Here is a 13,191-nt window from a genome sequence, read left to right as displayed (position 1 = left end):
CAAGAGCATAACAACTACACAAATACTGAAATGAACCAATACCTAATGGACAATCATCTCCTGGCAACTTGCAATCTGGACAGCACCCATCAAAGGCCATTCGACAGATCCCACAGTTATCATCATTCGCCACCCAACGCCATGTAGCAACCCCAGTCCAACCTACAAAAGAAGTTCATGACTAATACAAAATCAAAAATATGTATACACAACTACATAAATATGCATTGTCAACATAACAAAACTTGAATAAAACAGACACGTACGCGAAATTTTGAAGACTAAATGTTTTTTTTTCAATCACAATGAATAAAAGAAGATAAAACATTACCATACGCTGGTCATTTATGTGAAAACCAAAATTTAATTTTCAGACAGGTTAAGAGTCAATTGGGAAGAATAGAGAACATATATTTTTCACATCATTTTTGCCATCAAGTTACAAATCCATGAATACTGGCATAATAAGATGGATTTGTCCTAGCATCTGACCCTTGTAAGACATGTTTTAAACCCACCCTTTGTCTGAAAGTGCCCATCACCCAAATATACCTTGAAGGGGTCAAGCATGAAAGCTGAAGGTGCTCAAGAGATTGTTGAAGAGATGTGGAAGAACTTCCAAAGGTAATGTTTGTAGTTTTTGCTCGTTTCCGGGAGATGTGTGGCTTTGCATATAGGAAAAGCTTTTTCTTTTGACAACAAACTTTCAGGCAAGTGTTTGTTTTATTCAAGATTTGATACTTATTGCAATGTTCTACAATGAAATTTCTACATAAAAGTAGCAGAATTTATAGATTTTGAGGTGCTGAAGAAAAAAAAATGACACTTATCTTGTTTTCATGTAAATATGAGGAAATTGAACCGAAACCACATGCAAATGTTGTATTATATGACTTATTCATAGATACCTTAATTTTCAATCTTGCTTTAACAACAAAAATGTTGATAAACGTCTGAAATTGATCATAAGTGGAGACAATTACATGCTAAACATATTTTTTCTATTTTTTATGTTTACTGGGCCACAAAATATGGCAAATTCAGTATTTTACGTGATCTGTAGGGTTCCTTGCAAATTATGCCACATTTTACACACATTCTGTGAAAGCACCACAAAAATCACAAATTTTGTACCAAAAGCTATATTTTATGAACACAGTAAGCACAACTTATATACTTGAAGATAGTGACAGTTGCATTAAAGATTGTTATTTCATATGTTATTGCAGTCTCCTAAGGATGTGCAACAACGTGTAGTATCTCCTAATTTCTGGAGTTTTGTAGTTGTCAACTACAATTGGGATCATTAAATCCCCCTCCTTACAACTTTCCAACATACTGGTTTCTGGTCTCTGCACCTTAAGAAAAGGAGTTCCAGCTATGTCCTTGGCTGAAAGTATTAATTTATGAGGAAGTATGTCACTAAAAGCATTTTGTGCAAGTGACTGGTTTTAAGTTGCTCTGCCTGGCATGTTCTTTCACAAGGAAAGTGCTGTATATACTACAAGACGATGGTAAAAGTGTGAAAAACTAAGACACTATAACTTAAAAATCCTAACCTACTTAAAATGTATAAAAATGGTAACACCGCAAGCACATAGGAATGTAATTATAAAGCTAAGAAACCCGACTCTAACCTGCCTAACTTACTCACATAAGAATACACAAGTGAGATGGAAAAAATGCAGTGAGTACGTACTCAGAAAACCTATTCAGTAAGAGACACATATGAAATGTGATTCATGTAGAATGAATGTATCATTATAGTATCATCAGAATAATACAATCAGAACAAAAAAAAAGTGCTCCCTGTGCTTACCACCATGCCATGAAGGCGTATAGGGGGTGTGGAGGTAACGCCCCACACTTTTTTGATCCGTTCGTGAGTGGGGGTGATGTTATCAGCATCATGCCCCTGAACGCCTTTACCCCCCAGGGTTTCCCCCAGGTACCCATGCTATTCGACGCTGGGAGGGCACCGGGGCCGCTTCCAAAGTTAGAAAAGTTCCCGGATTTGAACCGGCCACGGATCAAACCCGGGACCTTTAGCATGGCAGTCAGACGCATTACCGACTGAGCCACCGCGACCGGGCCACAAAAAGAATAGATTTGAATCTCAGGATGTATTTTTAAGAAGTATCATACTCATTCTAGATGAACACTTGAAATGATGATACTCTATTGCAACTTTCTGAGTTAACTTATCAAAGTAAGTCATTAACCCGAAGAGAGAAAGCATAGGGGTCTGTTCTGACTTTTTAATTCCACTATCATCATTCTTGTTAACCACATCAAAAAAATGCATATCCTGTAAAAAAAAATAGTCAATTATTAACAACATGAAAACAACTAGCCATACTGTATTATTACATAGTATTCTTCAGCATACTAACTCAACAACAAAAAAGCATTTAAACTGTGAAGATTATAAGTGACATGAAGAAATACAATGCAAACAATAAGAATTTTTCAAAGTTCTAATATTTTCCTTGTTATTGACCATTGTCATTTATAAAATCCTAGTTATTTTCCAACATAGGCTAATTTCTGAAGTAAAAATTAAATTAAACGTGTAATTCAATATAATAACACCACCTCCAGCATCCAATTTCCCATTTATTTAAATGGCTCAACAGTTGCCTATCATAAACACAAGACACAACTATCATGCTGCAACCTACAATTAGCTTTACGTGAACAGCCATATTTTGTGATGTCAATCACAGTAAATACCACATGACACGGCTCACATATATGTAGGTGGACAACAACTTTCCCAAGCTATTTGCCTGTGGCGTACATTGAAACTCATTTATGGGCATTTGTATGTGCTATATATTTTTTTGCCGTGACTTTCCACCAGGTGGTGAGAAAAGCATGTGGCAAAAGAAATTACATGAATCATACCATAAGATTGTCTTTTATCTTATTTTATTATATTCATTGGCAGTTTTGCTGAACTTACTGCTAAGAAGTTATTTTAAATTAAAAATGGGTACGACTACTACTCTCACCTGGAAGTGAGAATAGCGGAAAGTGCTGAAGACCAGAAATTACATGATCAGGTGTTGGGAAGTATTTACAGAAGTAATTTTAATGCTAATAGCACTTAACCTGAAATGCCTAACCTAACAACGAAAACAGCATTTAGGAACATAATACCCCTTCATACATATGTCATGTGACATATTAGCAGCATCAGTCCATATCAGAACACCTTGCGGTATTTTTCCAACTCATCGGCATGCAGTAAAAAAGTACTAGTCTCCTAAACGAAAATAAATGCACACCGACGGAAGTTTCATACAAATTAACAACTAAAGAATACACACATCCGTGTAGCACACCAGGTTGTAGATCATGCAGTTTAAAATCTGGTGAAAATAGCTCGAAAGCCAGCTTCACCATCCCTCCAATAATTTTTATACATATATGACAATGAGGTATGTGCTTGTAAGATTTGGGTGAAATGTGACATTACATAAATCATGGGAAAGTCATTCTGGTGTATAAATGTTGCACAAAACCTTCACAACGTAAATATTTTATGTGTTAAGTAGCGTTGTACACATACACCAGAGGAAAATGCAGAAATACAACCAATTAGATGAGTAAGTATCGATGCTGATGATTCGTAGCTGTGAATGATTGCATTTAAAAACTCGCTACAACACAAAATCATAGAATAGAATACTTTATTGGTCATTAGACAAGATGATTGCAATAGACTTCATCATAATAAGTATATAAATGTTGATATAAAAATTACAAAAGAAAAGAAAATTAAAAATGCATATTAAAATATTACACATTCAACAATACAATTTGCAAATTAAACTACATGTTTATTGTCATTAGACAACATGATTGCAATAGACTTCGTCATAATAAGTATATAAATGTTAATACAAAAAATTAGAAAATAAAAGAAAATTAAAAATACATATTAAAATATTACACATTCAACAATACAATTGAAAAATAATACTGTATATTTGATTGCAATACAAGCCATGTACAAAAACCCATTTCACAGCTGCATCATCAGTATACATTTACATTTTTCAGGCCCTGATGGAAGTGTTCTTCAAATCCTGTGACACTATATATACAATATCGTACTAATATATTATTACTGTGTTTGGCAAACTGCTTGTTTTCCAAATTTCGTATAGAAGCTGGTAGCGAATTGTGTTTAAAATTTTGCTGAGTCTTGCATAATCTAGCGTACGGCATTTCTATATTCAGATTGTGCCTTGTATTATAGTCATGTACGTTAGATCACGACCTAAAACTGGGGAGGTTTTCCTTTGTGTACATTAAACTATGATACATATTTATAGAGGACACTGTCATAATACGGTATTCTGTAAAGATTTCCCTACATGACTCCATATCATGTACTCCTTTAACACAACATATAGCCTTCTTTTGCCATTTCAAGACTTCCTTTTCACCTGCAGAATTTCCCCATAGTAAATTACCATACAGTAAGTGTGAATGGAAAACAGCATAGTACACAGAAATCATCATTTCCTCACTTCCAGACCTTTTTAATTTCCGCAATAAGACACGGACAAGTTTCTTACATAGTTCCTGGGTATGAACTGACCAGTTTAATTCTGTATCTAAATATATGCCAAGCAATTTTACATAATCCTGATTATTTAAGGTGCATGGCAGGTTATATAGGTAGAAAAAGTGAGTTTCTGTTTCTGTCGTATTTAACACCATTTTAAACCATAAAGAGGAAGCATTTAACGTTTTCTTTATTTTTGATGCTAAGGTTAAGAATACTATGATCAATTGTAATAAAAGTAGTGTCATAAGCATAGATAGCTGTTTTATACGGTAGGCAATTAGGTAGGTAATTCATATAAACTAAGAACAAAAACGGACCTAATACTGATCCTTGGGGGACACCAGACAAAACGTCTAGCTCATCAGATTTCTTATTATTAAATTTGACTATCTGTTACCGAATAGTGAGATAAAACATAAGAAGAGATAGTTGGATGCCCTTTATTCCATAATACTGTAGTTTTTTAAACAAGATTTCATGAGCATCTGTACCAAAGGCCTTACTTAAAACTATCAAAGTAGTACATCTATATGAGCCAGACTCGAAACCATTAATTCTCGTTTACGACTGTCTCTACCGCATTAATAGTAGATAACCCCGATCTGAATCCAAAGTGGGCTACAATAATAAGTGAATTCTGTTCAAAATAAGGGGTCAATTGCTTTTTTAAACAGTAGGGGAGACCGGGGTAATTAGAACATGGGGTTATTGGAACATGTTAATGTAGAATAATTTAAAACGAAAAGACTGGTGTAATAACATTTCATACCTATGTACCTACACTAAACCTACATGCAGAAAATTTGTTATTGGAATAACTACACAAAAGTAAGTTTTATTTGACTTTTATTATACACCTGCAAAAATGATGTGACGCATGCTTGGTGTTTCTCTGCTTCTGCATATACTGGATGCGAATGAAAGAACCCTTTCAAAATTTTCTTCACCCCTATAATAAAACATCATTTCATGTGAGTTTGGTTGTCTATGGGCAATTTGCCTCGTTTTTATAAGCAAAGTTCTTATTACCCCAAAAATTTCTGCAAATGGGTTATTAGAACATTGCGTAATTTGCTTGATTTCGCTTGGCTATACTAGATTGTACATGTAACTATTAGAAGTTTTTTCTTTACTACATTGTAGAATGGCCTGTAACCTTTCAAATAAATCATAGAACACTGATTTTCATTCACACATATTTGCTTCACAGCTGGGAAATTGAACTTTATGAAAAAAAAGACGTTAACTTGGGATTTTATTTAAACAAGCATTGATAACTCCAGAAGAAGTAGAGCTATTGTGTTCAAATTTGCAGGGTAAATGGGACATTTATATATGATGTTCGTATTACCCCAACAGCAATCTAAAGCTATTCAGTTCAAATTTCTAACTTATGTTCCATTAACCCCAAATGGGGTAATTGGAACAATTTTATGGTGTCATGACAATTTTTTTTTTTTTTGGACGAGTATTTGCAATGCAGGTATGGTCATTATTTTTTTCAAAAATATGCAAAAGATGTCCTTTTAAATGGTAGAAATTTTTAAAAAATCCATCAGTAACTTTCTGAGTAATTTACAGTGGAACTTCTACAGGCTGTTTCCTGTTCTAATTACCCCGGTCTCCCCTACTCTATAATTTTAGAAAACACTGGAACAAGGGATATAGGCTGGTAGTTACCAGGGTTATATCTATCACCCTTTTTATGGATAGGGACTGTTATAGATATTTTTAGGTTATCAGGAAAAATACCATCATTTAATGTCCAATTAATAAGATATGTAATTGGAAGAGCTATTATGTCAATTATATATTTTATAATAAAGGTTGATAGACCAAAAAAATATTCACTATAGGAATTTTTCATTTTTGACACAATAATTAAAATTTCATCCTTGCTAATCTGTATCCACTTAAAATTTATATGATTAAATTGTGGGAAACTTTGCCTACCAAGATAGCCATTAAGATCATTGTTGACATTGTCTTCATAGTTCACAGGAATTTTGTTTAAATGTTCTTGATTGTTTATAAAGAAACTATTAAACTCATTGGGTGTGATACTTGGCAACTTCGTTCCGTCCGTTATCTTAATTTCCTTTTTGATTATTGACCAGGCAGCTTTGCATTTATTACTTGCCTTAGCTATGTACTCTTCATTAGCTTTTAGCTTAGCTAAATTCATTTCTTTTCTATTTTTTTTTTAAATCTCATTCTAGTTCAATTTAGCAGTATGATCACCATTTTGGCATTATCAAGTAGTCTGAGCGTAATAGCTCTAAGGTTCGCTAATTTAGGAGTGAACCATGTTAGATGTGTTCTCATTTTCTTCTTACCAGTGCTGATAGTTCTATATTTTATTGGACACATTATAAATATTGACAATTGTATGTATAAATCTGTTCCATGCTTCAGCCAAATGGTAAATATGCGATATCGCCCGAACACCTCTCACTTGTTTATATCGTTAATTTTAGCATTGATACTTAATTATTCTGCATTGCGGAAGATTCTTTAAGGTGAAGTTATGTCTTTTTCCATAAAATAGTGTCAACTTTTCATATTACGAGTCATTATTTGTATTCCTTGTTCCGCTTGGGTAACAGACAATATGGCATGCACTTGTCATGGATCATCACGTGTCCTGCTTGTGTTTTGTCGATTTGGAGTGGGTATGCAGTGTTTCAACCTTCTTCACCAAAAAATACCTACTTTCGTGTTCATTATGTCATCACAAACCATTCACGATAGCCCCAAAAACCATTCACGATAGCCCCAAAAAACATTCACGATAGCCCCACAGACCATTTCCAGCAAGGTTAGGTTAGGCTGGGTTGGATTAGGTAAACATAGTTAAAAAGAAAAAAATATTCTCGTAAGAAAAAGGCACGTTTGGAAACACTGGCGAGATTGCGTGACTTTTGATGCTTGCACCATCTGCAGGTACATAATGGAAACAATGGCATACAGTGAGAAAAAATACATAAATACCAACACCTCCATGGATCAGATCTTGCTACAAAAAATACTAGCTAACTTGTAATTTGAGGGAATGTACATATCTATTTCATTGTTAAACAAACCAATGTTCCTTAACCTTCGAGTGGGCGCGCCTGCGCAAAATTTACGCCAAATGTAATTTTCTTGTGTTTCCTTTGAATTCGGCGACCTATGCTTTTTATGTATTCTTCAAGGAGGTCTTTTGTGTTGCATATTAGCAGTCATTGTTCTAATCCATATGTTATACTCTTTCAATTGTTGTTTATTTGAGATCAGAACACCGTGTCGTAAAGCTTGCGCTGCATGAATGCTCCTGTTCTGTAATTTTCTCGTCAGGTCATTGTTGAAAATGAGTCGACAAAACGTAGACGTGAGCGAAATTCAGCGTATCCTTCAAGTTTCTTGTGATGAAGAGGGATCACATGAACTGAATAGTGATAGTGACTTAAGTGACGAATACATAGAAGTCAATCAATATGACAGTGAATCGGAACAAGAACTTTCTGATACTGAATATGAGTGTTTTTGAATATGACAGTTTTTTTGTTGGTAAGGACAAATGCACTAAATGGAGGCATAGAGCACATGGACTGAGTTCAAAGACTAAAGCCGTGAATATTGTGAAAATACTGCCAGGTTTGAAACAATGTGCTAAAGATATTGAAAGTGAGGTAGATGCTTTTTTGAAATTGATACACATTGATATGGTAGATGAAATTGTAAAATACACAAATATGTATATTGATAATCACAGGCTTGTGACTAAATATGAGCGTGACAGAGACTGCAAAAATACTACTCGATGTGAGATTATGGCACTTTTTGGGCTGTTATACATAATTGGGATCAAAAAGGGTAATCACACAAACGTTTTAGAATTATGGGCTACTGATGGAACAGGGATTGAAATGTGTTGTGCCGGCATGAGCTACAAACGATTTCTGTTCTTATGCCGTAGCTTGCATTTTGATGACAAGTCTACTAGACCTGACAGACGCCGGATTGACAAAGTAGCTGCGATTCGCAGCTTGCTGGATCAATTTGCTGCCAACTGTAAAGCCTGCTACAGTTTGAGCGAGTATACAACCATTGATGAAATGCTGCATCCGTTCCGAGGACGCTGTTCGTGGATTCAATACATCCCCAGCAAGCCCGCCAAGTACGGGATAAAAATGTATGCTTTATGTGATGCAAAAACATTCTATACTTCAAACATTGAAGTGTATGTGGAAAGCAACCAAGTGGCCCTTATTCTGTTTCAAATTCAGCGATTGATGTGGTGAAACGGATGGTTGAGCCAATTGAAAATTCGAAATATAATGTTACTACGGACAATTACTACACAAGTATTCCACTCGCAGACTACTTACTGGAAAAGAAAATAACATTGCTTGGAACTATCAAGAAAAACAAGAAAGAAATCCCACCTCAATTTTTGCCCAGTAAGGAGCAAGTTGTTGGTTCATCCATTTATAGTTATCAAAAAGATAAAATGTGACTTTCACACGTCACTCATAAAAACAAAGCAGTTATATTATTATCCACTCTACATGACACTGCAGAAATGTGAAACAATAAACCAGAAATGATACATGATTATAATTCTACAAAAAGTGGTGTGGATGTTGTTGACAAATTGTGTGCTTCATATTCCGTTTCAAGAATTACAAAGCGTTGGGCCTTGTGTCATCTTTTACACTCTAATCAACATTGCAGGAATAAATGCTCAGGTACTCTATTCTTTCACAAAAAATGATGTCACACTCCAAAGAAGAGTGTTTCTAAAAAAATTAGGTGTCTCTCTGATGAGAGAGCATTTGGAGCAATGAGCTGCAGAGAAAAGAAGATCTTCCGCATCCATGATATGCAATTCATGTGAGTCATATACTTGCAAAAACCATTCAACAACCAAGGTTATCTGTACTCAGTGCTGTGTCAACGATTCTGCATCAGACTAAAATACAGCACAAACAACTATAACATTTCATGTAGTGAAATTTAAACAGGTAAACTGTGAATATTTTTAACAAGTGAGGTTTCTTGAACTTGGAATGTAGTGTTTCTACATATACTTGTAACATTGAGGTTTTCAGCAGAAATATCTGTCGTAAAAAGTACGACACGCGCCTGCTGATGAAAAGCGTGGTGCGCTATAAATATGTAATAAGGGTAAATTTCTCGTATCGGACAAACGGATTTCTTCAAATTTACAGGAGAAATTACTTACCGAATGCAGTTTTTTTATACTTGTGGAACTTCGGGGAAATGTTTTCTCACATCGTTCATTGAATTTTGCTGGTAATTCACCTATTTTTCGATATAAATGTGTGACCGATGCACAAAAGCTCTTCTTTCCATTTACTTCCAGGTTTATGTAGCCTGTGTGAGATGACGTAATCCTGGTCAGTGTTTCCAAACATGTGTTTTTGTAACTGAAGAAGGTACGATTCTGCAAATGGTGTGTGGGGCTGTGCGTCGATGGTTCGTGGGGTTATGTGTCAATGGTTCGTGGAGCTATGCGTCAATGGTGTGTGGAGCAATGCGTCATGGGGCTATGCGAGAATGGTGTGTGGGGCTACGCATATTTTTTTTTCAAAATCAATTTTTAACTATTGTAACCTATACGTGACCCTACCTAACCTAACCTTACCGGAAATGGTTCGTGGGGCTATGTGTGAATGGTTCGTGGGGCTACGTAAGTATTTTTGGGTGCAGTGGGATGGAAACACTGCATGCCGAGTACGGTAGTGAAACTGTGACCGCCATTTTGCATGTTACTGAAGGCAAAAAGAAACGAAGAAAACTTACTCGATATGTTGCAAATAGAGCTTATTTCCGTGAAATAAGCGAAATGCCACCTTCAGCAATGTTTCTCAATGCAGAATACGTAAGTACGAATATTCAAATTAAATGAACTAGCAAATTTCAGCCGTTTGTCCGATACGAGAAATTTACCGTATTTTTTAAAAAAAATTTCAGCATTCTAACTTGTATTTCAATATGTTTCATTTATATTAACCTCAGATATGATATAAAGGTATAATTTAACAATACAGGGAATTTCTCCAATTTGTTTGAAATTTCGGATACTTACTAATTTGGGTCTCCTAATCACGAATCTGCACTTAAAATTTGGCGCTCACGTATAGAAATTCCTGAATTATGGCTAGCCCCACAGACCATTGGCGCTAGCCCCACGAACCATTGGCGTGTGGTTAGGTTAGGCTAGTTTAGGTTAGGAAACAGTTAAATTTTAGGGTCGTAGTAATATCAGAAATATATATATTTCGTTCTTTAAGTATTCGAAACGGAAAAACTTGCGATAAATAATGAGCAATTGTGCATTGTCGGTTGCGATGACTGACCCTCTTATTTTGCAAGTTTGACACGTGAGCGCCAAATTTTAACTTCAGATTCATGATTAGGAGCCCTAATTTAGTGAGTATGCCGAATTTCAAACAAAATGGAGAAATTCCCGGTATTGTAAAGTCGCTCCGATATAAATAAATGTAGACCCCAAAAAATTTACGTTTATATTATAAAAATCCTTGGTCATAATCAATGATACAAAATGCGTCACGTGCCCACTGGTGACACGATTATGAACCCGCCCGCTAGAAGGTTAACGGAAAAAATATGACAAGGAAAATCATTCAAAAAAAGTTCCAATTCCGGTAGTTTATTTCTAATAGATTGTAGATTAATATGAAAAAGTACTCAATTAGTTGCAATTTCAGGCTGTGAAGTTTGTTTTTTACCACTATTACTATTCAAACATACTACTGTATAAAGGCTATCTTGAAGTGGTTTCGTTAGATTTGATTGTTTAACCTGGTTCCACACTGAAGCAGTTTTTTTATTAACAGTTTCATGCATCGGAGACACATTTAAATCTGATATTTTATCTTTCTCGTGGTTTGTACTTACCAATTATGTATTGCGGAACATAGTGGAAGGTGCCAATATGCTTTTTGCACGAAAACAAACACTTTTTCTGCTAAAATAAACCATTTTCCTTAATGCTACGGAAAGCATGTCACGGTGTGATATCGCTTGCTTTGCGAATTGTAACGCTTCTTTTGTTTTCGAATATCAATGTTTCCAACTCTATTGTGCATGAAAGTTGTAAAAAAGCCCCAAAAACTATCCACGGGTAGCCCCACAAACCATTGACGTTAGCCCCACAAACCATTGACGTTAGCCCCAAAAACCATCCACGGGTAGCCCCACAAACCATTGACGTTAGCCCCAAAAACCATCCACGGGTAGCCCCACGAACCATTCACACGAGGTTAGGTTAGGCCTGTTAGGTTAGGTTCCATTAGCACCCATTTCACCCCTAAATTCATCGAAAAACCATTTTCCTTTCTCGACAAAAAACCGCGCGTTTCTCGAAGAAAAAAATACTCGCGTTTCTCGAAAAAAATCGCGCGTTTGGAAACCCTGATTCCACTAGCGAGATCGCGTGACTTCCGACGCTAGAGCCATCTGCAGGTACATCTTGGAAACAACGGCATAATGTTGTCGATTTTCACAAAATGCGCAATATTATTACATGAAAAGTGATTATTTATTGTTCTGCTGCATTGTAGGATGAAGTTTTAGGAAGAATATATATCGACGGAGGTTATAAACCTTGGAGAAACTCATTTCCGTAAGTAGTTTCTTGTGTAAAATTGAAGAAATGTGTCTCCGATGCATGAAACTGTTACCCAGTTTTTTTTATGGAGTCAGGTTTACAAGAGAGTTTCCCTGTTCATACCAGTTAGTTGGTATTATTTCATTGTACATATTTGCAAATAATATTTTATTGCTTACCTTCTGTATTTCATAAGAGACATATTTCTTACCTAGACTATTAAGGTGAAGTCCGTGGCTAGTGTAAAACCTTCTGCCTATCAAACTTTTTTAAATGAATTTTAGTCACAATTAACTTACACCGGTGAAATGTCAACAAATTGCAACATAAATGTCAATGCATTTCTACATTCATGAATGATTTAGCATAAGCAGTGTGTTGAAAATGCTCTGCGAACAAAATTCCTTATAGTTCCGAATACGTACTTATTACAATTTCTTAAATCATGCATATATCAATCGGCTCGACATTTATTTACCAACACAGACAATTTCTTGTGTCCATGCATTTTAACGCGACTTTCCATAATTTGTCTAATACACAAGATACTGCAATTCAGCTTTATACTTCGCTTACCTCTTATAGTAACTTTCATTCTAAAATTACAATGCCGTTAACCAAATATAACAGATACATAATCCAAAATATTATTTTTAATTCTTTCACACACTGACAACTTCAAGATTCACGAACTCAAATTAAGGGAGAACGATACCACTGCCACCTTTCGGTATGCTGATGAACAACGAACAATGACGATACGAAAATTGCTTCCGCAAATCACACTGTTGTCAGGTCTGGCTTTTTAACGTCCGGGAGGAAAACATAGCGCTTTTTAGTGTACAATAACCGCACACGCACATTAACGTACGTAATTTTACAATCCTGATTATGTCTACCGTTACGTTAACAGGAAGAAAGTGTAGAAATATATCCATATCTCAGGATGCCTATTGTTGAACCAAGAATA

At 35.4% G+C, this 13,191-nt stretch overlaps 1 protein-coding gene across 2 annotated transcripts in view; it reads right to left on the bottom strand.

The window, feature by feature from the left end:
* Nucleotides 1-12,956, bottom strand: part of lmgA (anaphase promoting complex subunit lemming A) — a 160,081-nt gene extending 147,125 nt beyond the window's left edge. For both annotated transcript variants that reach the window (XM_083125153.1, XM_083125152.1), the window contains exons 1-2: nt 12,798-12,956; nt 43-162 (exon numbers count right to left, since the gene is read on the bottom strand). In XM_083125153.1, coding sequence (XP_082981279.1) covers nt 43-162; nt 12,798-12,816 — 139 coding nt within the window. In that variant the 5' untranslated portion in view covers nt 12,817-12,956. The remainder of the gene's footprint in view (nt 1-42; nt 163-12,797) is intronic.
* Between the last annotated feature and the right edge of the window lie 235 nt (nt 12,957-13,191).

Source organism: Lepisma saccharinum, chromosome 7, assembly GCF_977018435.1.
Source record: "Lepisma saccharinum chromosome 7, izLepSacc3.1, whole genome shotgun sequence".
In the NCBI taxonomy this organism is placed as follows: Eukaryota; Metazoa; Arthropoda; class Insecta; order Zygentoma; family Lepismatidae; genus Lepisma; species Lepisma saccharinum.
This window is presented reverse-complemented; position numbering and strand designations above follow the sequence as displayed.